General features: G+C 46.4%; 1 protein-coding gene across 1 annotated transcript in view; it reads right to left on the bottom strand.

Moving 5' to 3' along the window:
• Window positions 1–11,305, bottom strand: part of LOC115366381 (B-cell lymphoma/leukemia 11A-like) — a 39,556-nt gene extending 28,251 nt beyond the window's left edge. The window contains exons 1-2 of the mRNA XM_030061799.1: window positions 11,007–11,305; window positions 7,468–7,863 (exon numbers count right to left, since the gene is read on the bottom strand). Of these exons, the coding sequence (XP_029917659.1) occupies window positions 7,468–7,863; window positions 11,007–11,061 (451 nt within the window). The 5' untranslated portion in view covers window positions 11,062–11,305. The remainder of the gene's footprint in view (window positions 1–7,467; window positions 7,864–11,006) is intronic.
• Window positions 11,306–11,975: the final 670 nt, after the last annotated feature.

The following is an 11,975-nucleotide window of genomic DNA, read 5'->3' as shown; positions in this document are numbered from 1 at the left end:
CACATAGTCGGGCGGACAGCCGCGCACACACACACAGTTAACAACAAACATGCGCGTCGACAGGGAGCGCGGCCAGGTACACGCTCTTGCACTCAAGCTCTGCAGAAACAAGCCGGACGGGCCTTGTTTAGGGAACACCCGGTTCCAAATTTCTTGTCCTGTGCTGTCCCCCCCTCCTCTCGCCCCTCCCCAGCACGCCACGCCGCTGCCACCCTGCCCAAAACAAAACTAACATTTTGAGGCGACCATCATAATTTACACTGCCTAAACCATGTTTCACTACCCGTCACACTTCCCTCTCTCTCCTTCCCTCTCCCTCTCTTTCTCTCTCTCTCTTTCTCTCCCCTCATCCCTCCCTCCCTCCGCTTCTCGCCGTGGCCTGGCAGGCAGGCAGGGCAGACATGTTCAGAATGCGCTCCGGTAATGGGCTAATCAAAAATGCAAAACAATTGGCAATTACCGCGCGGGGCCCTAATGGTCATTAGAATTTACAACAAGGTAATGAACTGAGAGTCGGCTCAGTCCATGCATATTCATAAAGCAATCAGGCCTTTGAAGATTAAAGAAGCGCTTCAAATTTAAATGAGGGCCCCGGCATGTTATCAGTGAGATTCAGCCTGCAAAAAGTAAAGGGTGGCTGGGACAGGAGTGTGCGTCTAGGAGTGCACGTACGCCTCCGTGTGTGCGTGTGTATGTGTTTGTGCATATGTGTGTGTGTCAGTGTGTCAGTGTGTGAGTCTGTATGAGGGTTGGAGGCGAGTTTGGTGGTGGTGGTGGTGGTGGGGAGGGCGGTATACGTGCATGCATGTGTGCATAAGTGTGTGTGTGAGTGAGTATATGTTAATCTCGATGGTGTGCCAGCCTGTGCCTGCGTGCCTTTGTGCGAGCGCCGCAGCGACCACTGCCTGCCTCTAATCGGAAACCCAAACACACCAAATGGCGCTGCATGGCTTCGAGCGCTTCTAATCACCCAAATTCTCCTCAGAATGAATGAAATCTCCGTCTTCAGATCGTCATTTTAAGAGACGTGGGATGTGAATCCGAGATCAAATGTATGGTTAAGTTGAGCTATTAGGAGGCGATGAGCTTTCAAATGCGAATGCCCGTGAGAAAAACAGCGAGCACTTACTATACGCTCATGGCCTTAAACTGTGCAGCAGCAGACATGCTCTGCACACACACACACACACACACATTCATGAACACGCAAGGCTGTGAGTTTTCACACAAATGCAATGTCAGACACAGGGGGCCCTCTCCACTCCATATCTCTCCAGTAGAGATAAGGCCAGCCAGACACAGCTGCAGACGACCACCCACCCACACTCTATAGGTACAACTGCACACACACACACCCTTCAGTATTATATACACACACATACACATTGTGAGTGGCCGAGCCCAGTGCTGGGACCTGCCCTGGGACAGATATTGAAGTTAGAAGCACTAAAGAGACTCTGACAGACGTACCACCCGTCTCCCGCGGCCTCGGCTTTATCGCCCGGGGTGTAAGACAGACACAGCAATCCTGATGAGGCACCACAACTACAGCCACTGCAGTCACAAGAGGGACATGAGAGGTTGAGCTGACACGCTATAAAATAAGACAGGATGCAATACAAACCTGTGTTGACCCTAAGTCCCTGAAAAAAAACTTAATCAGTTTCAAAAAATGAACAAACTGATGACTTACAGGCTGTCTCATTTGCACGGGAGCTTCCTTTTCCCTCGACCCCCTTGTCCAAATATCATAGGAGAAGTGCAGCATTCCACACTTTTGCTTGTCTCTATGGTAATTAAGCCTTTTGTAGCACAACATAACTAACTAATGTTCACTAACAGTAAGCAAATAGACCAAACTAAACTGATTTGATTATGTATTCACAATTGTCACACAGAAAATGTACTGAAAGTGTCATGTGTGTCATTTTTCACAATGCTATCTTCATATCTGGGAAAACTTTTTTTCTCTAAATGGGGATTTCCATCTGCCATTCATTAAGCAGCTGTTCAAGATGTTTCATTCTGCCTTTTCTTTTCTTTTTTTTTTTTTTTTTTTTTTTTTTTTTTTTTTGAGGCATTGTGGGATTTCCTATTCTACCAAAGGAAACACTTTACGATCCCTTCAAAATTGGCCAAATGAAGGTAGGCTACCTTACTATGTGTCCTACCTGAGACAGTCCTCCAACCTAAAAATGTTTTACTTCCGATAGCACAGAACCACAGCACTGTGGTAATTAAAACTTGGTTGTGAAAACACGTGTGAAAAACACGGTTACAAAAGTCTAAAATTACCATGTGAAATCTCCGCGTGCACACTATCACAACATAACCAGCCCACATTCCAGTACCACTTCTCGCCTCTTCGAACCTCATCTTCCACTTCCTGAGCTACAGCTGTACCAAAGACACTTTTTCTTCTCTGTTTCTGTTCGTCTAAAAATAAAGTCATTAACCTGCAGGTGGTGAAGCCGGCGGCTGGCGTGACAGGCCCTGACGTTGTCAGATGACCCTTGACCCAGTGATGTGACTGCCTGCCACGCTATTGACAGGACAGCGGCAGAACGTGTTTATTTCTGGGGAGGATTTTTCATCCTGCGTGACGTGGCTCTGGACAAACAAGGCTGTTTCTGTCCTATATGTTCGTTTGACAGTAGGTGGAGGGGATACAGCGTAGGATGAGGAGGCGTGTGTGTGTGTGTGTGTGTGTGTGTGTGTCTGTGTGTGTCTTCTGGCTTGCTCAGTAGCCAAATCTGAGAGAGTGGGAAAGAAGTCTGGAGTGGATGTAGGACACTTTTAAGAGGTGCAGACATGGTAATGTAGCCAAAACCTAGAACCTCCAGGAGAGGAGAAGACTGAGAGAGAAGGAGGGTGGACAGAGAGAGAGAGAGAGAGAGAGAGAGAGAGGGAGGGAGAGAGAGAAAGAGAGGGAGAGAGTTTGGCTCGAGATGGGGCATTAAAATAAGGATCATATGTTTCTGACAGATCTCATCAGCTCACTACACATAATGGGGCCTGTGCCACAACACATTTATTACAGACAAAACACAGGTTCACAGGAGGGGGTTTACACCGTGTGTGTGTGTGTGTGTGTGTGTGTGTGTGTGTGTCATTATTGTGTGCATAAAACAGGTGTGTGCATAAAACAGGGGGAGTGGGTGGTTGTGCAGCAAGTATTTGTGCATGCCTCTTTGTGTGCATATATCTGTGTGTATGTTTGTGTATGCATGTGTTTGCATGAGTGTGTGTGTGTGTGTGTGTGTGTGTGTGCATACTTCAAACTAGCAAACTAGCCTCCACCTGAATGGCCTGGAGCTGCGGTGCTGGGGTTGTTAGAAGACAAACAGAGACACAGGAAGCCCAAGCCAGGAGCCCTGAGGACAGCACACACACACACACACACACACACAAAAGCGTAGGCCCTACTCCATACTTACTCTTAACTGCACACACACACCCTCCCACTGTCACACACACCCCACACCTCACCATAAGTTCTGCTTCTGCCCCCCTCTCACCAACATAACTTTGCTCCAACACACAGATACACCTCCTCCACCTCATGCTTTCCCTCATTCGCTAACACACACACACACACACACACACAGAGGCCCAACCCATTCCTCAGGCCCAGCACTCCGTGCCAAGTCTGGCCTGGCATGGTCCACAGAGGGGTGTCCTCGAGCAAGGCTTGCCAAGTCAAAGACCCTTTCATGTTCAGCCTGCACGCCCAGTGTAGTAAAGCTTTAACAAACAGCCTGACACACTCAAACACACCCATGCGTACACTCACACACACCAACCCACACCCAGAAAACTGTGGCGTAAATGGTCAAACCGACACAAGCACGCACAAGCGCATATGTGCATGAATTTACGATCCTGTGCACATTCAAGGTAGGCAAGATAAAAACTCGAGCACAGTCAAAACCACTAACGCTCAATCCCACAACAAAGACCGAAGAAGTTCTAAACGCCCAACGTTTGTGGGTGTTTAGAGCTGAGGCTTTGGAATACAAAAATCCTCTCTATGAAAAATTCATCTGAAAAACTATTTCTGTTCACCTTCATTAAAACTTAGTGGAACCCACAAGCCAAAAATAGGACCAATTTTATCAGAGCCCAGAGCAACTGTAGGATCAGATTAGAGTCAATTTTAACAGACAATGGGGCGCTTATTTTGAAAATATTAGCCTGTATTCAATAATTAGAGCGGCGTGCATCTGTGCCTGTTCAATATCAATTAAAGTGATCACCCGAACAAAGACCCACGCCCGCATTTAAACTTGCCTAACGACCCACATGCACTCGCGCACACATGCACGCATGCAACCGCACACACACACGGGCCACAGGAAAAAGATATCTCTACCAAGAAGCCTCTCACCCCCCACCACCACACACACACACGCACACACACACACACACACACTCCCCAGCCATTGCCCAGCCCCCCAGTTCTGCCTGACAGATACCCAGTGTGTATATGAGGAGGGGGCTGGTGGTTTGGAGAAAGGTGGCATGGTGCCAACAAAGAGCCTGCTAAATACCTTTGTCTCCACAACACACAGGGACAAACGGGACAGGCAAGCTGCTGCAGGAAGACACGCCACAGCTCTCCGGACGGAGAGGCGTTATGAAAAATACGACTCCCGTTGTTAGAGTGTTTTCCTCTCCTTGGCGAAAAGGGGGGAAAGGTGGCTGCCATAATTAACTCAGTATTGATTTGGAGGCCAAGTTACAATGGAGGCAGAGCGCTGGAAAGAGACAGAAGTGTGAGATGGTGGTCGATTTAAGCAGCTACAATGGCCTTATTAACACACATGGCTACACTGGTGAGAAGACAAGTGGTGCTGAGACTGGGATGACTATTAACAAGAGCACAATATTGTGGCGATATGGGCGCGTGGAGTGGAATAGTGCATTCATACGATCTAGGGGGGGGAAACAAAAATCTATTTATTGTGTAACGGATATGCTATAGCCTACATACAGCGGTGTTTTGGTGCACCTAATTTACGAAACCTTACAAAACCAAACTGGCATGTATCATTGATGACAATCACAACTAGGTCATGAAATAATGATTGTGACGACGCTCCTCTAAATTAAAACAATGAAACCTGTTTTATTTAGCATTACTGTGCATGTCTAAGAGAGTTATGCTGTTTATTAATATATGCAGTTTTACGCTACACCCCAGACATGTAGTTTGTGTGAGAAACCGTCATCTGCTCTTTTTCTGGGCCATCCATAATCTGGACACAAGCAACGGTGTCCCTATGCATATCTTAAATTGTTTATCATGCAAATGATGGCACGCAGGCTGCTCTGCCCTCTGCTAACGGCCCAAGGCTCCAGACTCCAGACCCCAGCCCCAGCTGCAGCGCCGAGACCCCCACACTGCCCCAGCCTCAGCTGTCCTTCAGACCAAGACGCCGCTTCAGACTCATCTCCAGCTCCGGACGGCTTAGACCCAGCCCCCACTGACCACATCGGTCCGTCCCGAGTCTCAGCAGCCAGCCCTGACCCACACTTAGCCCAGGCCTTGGCAGGACAGGAGGTTACTGTAAATCTTTAAGGATGTCACAGTGTCCCAACAGCGCTGGAGCACACTGGATATATGAGGCTGTGTGAGAGAAACGCTGGGGAGGGAACAGTATGTATTTGGACACCCCGTCTCAGTGTCAGGCTCTAACAGAGCAGGGTGAGGGAACATGGCAGCTAGCATATGGGGTACAGGGTGGCGCGCTGGCACTGCCAGTCTGGATCCATCAATCTGGGATACAGGGAACAGAGGAGGGGGGAGGCTGGCTTTTTTGTATATGTGACTGATGTGCAGGGTATCTCTCGCTTTGTCTTTTGCTAGCCTCTCTCACTCAATTTATCTTTTCCCTCTCCTATCAGCTTGACCTCACACATTTCTTTTCCCCACTTTAGATACAGAGGCTTTGGATCTGAAGAGCACACACATGAAATCAAATACACCTAAAGTAAATCACTGTCACACTGTGAGCTGCTATGAAACAGCCACAAGCATATGCCCACTCACTAGACATACACCTATGTCATCCACTCATTACCATGCCCAGCAAAGCCTCTGACTCTTACACAATGTCCAAAGCCATAAGGCCTATGAATAAACCTTTGCTCAATGCTATTGACCCTATGATATCATGTGAACTCTGCTGCATGATGATCTAAATGAGCGGAGAAAAGCATGGTCGAACAGCTGACAAGGCCAAGAGGCATGTCAGATGTGTATGTGTTTGAGTGTTTGTGTTTGTGTGTGTGTGTGTGTGTGTGTGTGTGTGTGTGTGCGTGTGTGCGTTCAGATAGGGCAGATGTTAAACAAAGTGCATGCTAATGAACACGCAGTGGTCATTCCATATGACACAGGGCTAACTAGTTTACAACAACAGATAACAGTAGTCCCTTCAAATGCCATGTGCAAAGCCACAGCACCGACTACACACACGCAGGCAAACACAACGTTGAATGCTACTCTCCCGGCATTAGATCGAATTGCCTTGAAATGAATTTAAAACTGCCCAGACCAAAAGCCCAGTCTGTCAAAGGAAATGCATTAACATTCATAGGCAATAATGGTGAAATCAAACCCTACTCTGTGGAGCCGGTCATAAGAGACACAATTGTTTGCACAGCGAGCCGTGTTCTCACTACAGCCTCATTTAGCCGTGGTGGACAACCAACAAACCAACCAGCCGACCAACCACCTTAAGAAGTCCTTAATTACGCAAATCAAGAAAACACACTGACAATTAGTGGCTGCAGGGTTCCTCAAATAAGCGCTTCTTCCTTGACAGTTTAGCATAATTACATTCCTTCCTATCGCTTTTTAATTTTAGCGTCAAAGTGAGACTTCGCAGTCACGTATTTGAGGGCAAAGAGATATGGCAGTGTGAAAAGCCAGGGAGGGATAGAGATACATCTGTCACCACCACATGAGAGAGAACAGAGGAGGCCAGAGGATGCGTGCACATCTGTGATGCAGAACCAAAGAACTCAATCTCTCTTACTTTCTGCCTGTCATTCTCGCTCTCTCTCTCTTCCTTTGTCTCTCTCTCTCTCACTCACTCTCCCTCTCCCTGCCTGCAAATGTTCCTCTTTCTCACCAGCTTCTTCACGACTGCTGGTCTTCACGTGGGTTCATGGCTCAGCAGAGTGAGATTCACAGATCCTAAATGCAGCAGCTGACATTTCACACTCTAGTTATGCAGACTGGATACATGCCCACTACCAGCACTAAACCCATGGCAAAGTGACGAAGCAAACATCCGCCTTTGAAATGGACTGCCCATGAACCTCAGAAAGAGTGGTCTCCACACTTTTACACCTAAACTCACAAAATAAAGCAGCAAAATCACCAGACCCTGCTTCTTGCTTCTTTTGCAGCGTATTTGCTCACTCTGCATGCCGGCCATTTCGAGCTCCAAGTGTGTTTACCTGTGATATTCTCCTGCTTGGGGATTATTCCTTGCAAGGGGCCAGATAAACAATCCTCGTCGTGTGGCGACACCTGAACGGCCACTTCCACAGGGTGACAGGCCCTCCGTGGGTGCTGATGGTGGGTCCGCGAGTGTGAGGAAGAGGAGGTGGAGAGGGGCGAAGCAAGTGGGGACGAGGGGGGCCTATCTAGAGGCTTGTCCGTACAGAGGCTCCCATGGCACTGCCTCCGCTTGTGTTCAATGAACAGCAGGATGTCAGCCAGGGGGAAGCGGGAGTGGCACTGGCCGCAGGTCAGCAGGTCTTGGTCCCCTTTCAGGGGCTCACCCTGGGCCACTCCCAGCCTGGGAGAGTCCTGAGAGTCTTCTTCTGGTAAAATGCCCGACAGTGGCTCAGCTGTATGGGCAGAGATGAAGGAGAAAATGAGCTCCATGTACAGAAGGCAGCATTTCTTTAGCATGTGTAAACAAATCAATCTGCTGTACAGGACTGCTGTTGAAGCTGTAGAAATGGGAGGGCACATTATTCCGAATGTGTTTGAGTGATATAGGATATGTGTAGATCCATATGGCAGAGTAGAGAGAAGGTACACACAAGGAATTGAGGAAGAGAAGAGGGGATGCAGACACAACATACATCTGAGCACTGTAATCTATTATTTGATGGAATCTGGTGAGCGCTCTTATTATTTTCCGTTCTGTTGCAATTTCTCACCCTGCTACAATAAATGAAGCAAGAAAAACACTGGGAATAGTCACATTGTCACCTTATTGTGAAGCATGTGTAATGACACTATTTCCACAATCCCCTATTGCCATGAAAGAAAGAAAGAAAGAAAGAAAGAAAGAAAGAAAGAAAGAAAGAAAGAAAGAAAGAAAGAAAGAAAGAAAGAAAAGGAACACAGGCTGCTTCGATAAGGACTGACATCGTTCAGCTTGCAGGCAGCAGCCGAACGATTAAGTTGCTTGACCCTCTTTATTGTGCTGCCAATCTCGCTTTTTTAATGAACCTAACACCTCTGAGAATCAAAAAATAGATTCTAATTTGAGTTCAAGATGATTGGACCCCATTTCGTTAAAAGTGCTGGGATCTCGTGAACCGAGGTTAGACATTGAGGGGTTGGATGTGGAGTAGGTCCCTGAAGTACCGAGAGAGAGAGAGAGAGAGAGAGAGAGAGAGAGAGAGAGAGAGAGAGAGAGAGAGAGAGAGAGAGAGAGAGAGAGAGAGAGAGAGCATTTTAAAAGAAGTAATCTAGCCACGCGGTAAACGACATTGGGCGCCCCGACTGGGATGTTGAGATAAGATGTGATGAATTCTTGCCGCCGGTTCAACCTTTAATTCCGTGTCGGGTCAGACGAGAAGGTGGTGAGGGACTATGCAAGATAGGCCCTACTACCTGTATGTTCAACTGCATTAAAGATGAGGGAATTCTCCCCTATTTTACCGGAGCTTATCTTAACCAGCTTATGCCACGGACATAGGCGAGGTGTGTGAGGCTGGGTTAGGTGGAAAGCTTTTCTTCGAACCAAATAATCTCATTTTGATGCCAGGCAAGAGGGAAGTGAATAACTTTGAAAACTAAAATATAATCCCCTTTTTCAAACATCTGACTGCGCCAGAATTTAAAGCAGAGTTAGGGCCAGTGTTTCCCATTGGGCTGTAATGGTAGGTCTGTTTCAGTAGCCTATTATGAAATAATTACACAGGCCTATTGGCTTGCCCTATTATCACATATTGTACAGCGGGTCGATCATTTTATTCACCACAGTGTGCTCTAAAATGCGCACGGCTGAGATGATCATATACATTTTCAAATCGAGTAAAAGAATTAATGAAATTAGTCCACTCATTAATCATGGGTTTATTTCGATTCTGTTTGCACATAACTGATTGTATTTGAGCGACCATGTGCCCTTTTGCAACATGATCATACATGTTCTCTGGCCCATTAACAAGTTTATTCAAATCGTGGTTATTAAGTAGCCTATTTCTCTAGCTTTAATCATTAATGTGAATCCATGACCAAGGTTTACAGCGTCTACCCACGTGTAATAGCTCACTGATTTTACAACATTAAGGCTCTAAGTCACTCTAATACTCCAATAATTTGGAATTACAGGGAGTTTTTCTGCATTTTAATCTCACACTAATGGGAAAATGATCTCTAGTTTTAGTGGAATGTTACCCATTTAAACAGGGAGGCTGAGTGCCTTCCAAAACCCCGCTTTATTTCTGCCCCTCTGTCTTTGTCATGTAATGTTTTGATTTATCTCCCTTGGAAAAATATTGAGAATCTATTAAAAGAATATTACAAGGCACATAAAATATACGATCGCCTATTTCTAATAAAACGATCCACTGCGCTTTGGTCATTCAGCACAGTGATGAAGTAGATCAAGTTCAAGTTCACAAGTAGAGGACCACAATCATATTGCACCCCCTACTGGCAAAGATTCGGGCAATCATACGACAAATGAAGGCATATGTTACGAGAGCATAATTGGTTTCAACCGAGATCTGAACAGCAAAGAGACGTAGGTACGCGACTAAAACATTAAAGAACAGAGGAAAACAGCTCACACGTGTTCCTAATCTCCCATTTCAAGCCTATTTTCCTACAACAGTCTATGGCATTTGGAGTTTCTATATTCTTGGACGCGCGTAAGAGTGTATTATCTGATCATTACGGAGAAAACTACCATTGACTTGCAGACAGAAATGCATTTCTAATGCGCAAATAGGCTACCCCAATCATCAATTGATGATCTCTCTCGGTGCTGTGTAATTTTATCACACACACGCGTAATTCGACTTCCCCCACGTCTCTCTTATGAACGGACCCTAACAGAATATCGCGTAAAAACAATGCAAATGTTCAATGCGAATGCTGTCAGTCAGTAACACAGTGTAACATATTACATTTTGATGTTTTAACAGTAGCTGCAGGGGGAATTTATGGCACGAAAACTATATTCATTGAGGTTCCGTACACGAGGTCTACGCGCTGTGGACAAGTGGGTAGGTAAACACCACTTTTCCGTGTCCAAAGCAGCCCGAAGCCCCCTAAATAAATGATCAGAGCAAAAAGGGGGAATGCAGGGGGTGGCTGTAGTGGAATAAGTCCTCCTGGTACATCTTAAATTATTCTGGATAGGAAACTTATCACCGACTGGCAGCAGCAGGGCAGGCTACCTATAGGCAAAGGTCTCTGGCCATAACGCCCATGCATGCCCTTTAATGGCGAAAGAAACCTTGAAGGCTGTGTTATACAATCCCACCAATACGCTAATCAATACAAGTTTAGGCTTTCATCGCGTCCTTTCAAAACTTTGACCAGGAGATCCCACAATCATTTAAATAACCTGTAGCCCTGTATCTGTTTGCATTCTGTTATTTCACTTTGGACAGCGCTGGGTCCGTGGCCGTATCCATTCACATTCCCCAAGGAAGTTGCCCTATACGAGAAAAAAAGCCCAGGCGGCTCTGAGTGGGGGGTAAAATCAGCAAATTAACTAAAGATGCAATTGATCTCCACTTACGCGAAAACTCCCGTTTGCTCAAGTGCTGGGGTTTGCCTTGCTTGCGGCGAGACATGTTGGTTTAGCGGTGGCTTTTCAGCTGAGTTCACATTGGGAAATCCGTTCCTACAAGGTAGACTCCAAAGGAAATATCTTCATTGATGCGACTGACATCCAAAAGGAAAAAAAGGAGAGGGGGGAAAAAGAATTGCAGATCATACAGAAGGTGACGCGCACGGTACGGGCTGTGCGGAGCTCTTCATGACTTTTTTGCAAAGAGAGAGGGATGGGGGTACGGCAGAGCCCCCCTGAGCTGCAAGTTCAAGTGCGGACGTGACGTTCCTGCGAACTTGAACGTCAGGAGATGGATGGACTCAGACATACAAAACATGGGCAGGGCGAAGCCGGCCAGTGGGAGGGGGACAAGCCATAATAAAAACCAATGGACACTCATTATGGGCTACCTATGGAAAGAGAGAGAGAGAGAGACCCCGAAGACGCCAATGGACAGAGGGGATCAGGGGGGCTGGGCTAAAAAAAGAGAGAGCGACAGGGAGAGAGAGAGAGAGAGAGAGAGAGAGAGAGAGAGAGAGAGAGGACTTGGACTTGAGTTGTCTCAGGACGTAACAGTGGAGGAGAACGCTTGAACCAAAAGTAGCGGGGATGTACAGCCCAACTTCACGTTTTACCTCACCGCTTTTATTTATATTTATGAGAGTTTACGCGCAATTTCAGGCTGACATGAATCTTTATTAAACCAGTGTAGACAGTACCAGACTGATGTAAGATTTATTACGATATGGGAGCTATAGGAGGATAAATTAATGCTTTTCTGACAGTGTCATTCTTTTTTTTTTATGTATTGTTGGTTGTTCGTCTTATGGCGACTGGAAGTTATATACACTTTTTTTTTTTTTTTTTTTTAATTTATTTATTTAGGCTACCGCTACATCACTGGTAGGTATCGACTAAGACCATTAAAATCGCATA

Source organism: Myripristis murdjan, chromosome 1 (assembly GCF_902150065.1).
Source record: "Myripristis murdjan chromosome 1, fMyrMur1.1, whole genome shotgun sequence".
Taxonomy (NCBI): domain Eukaryota; kingdom Metazoa; phylum Chordata; class Actinopteri; order Holocentriformes; family Holocentridae; genus Myripristis; species Myripristis murdjan.
This window is presented reverse-complemented; position numbering and strand designations above follow the sequence as displayed.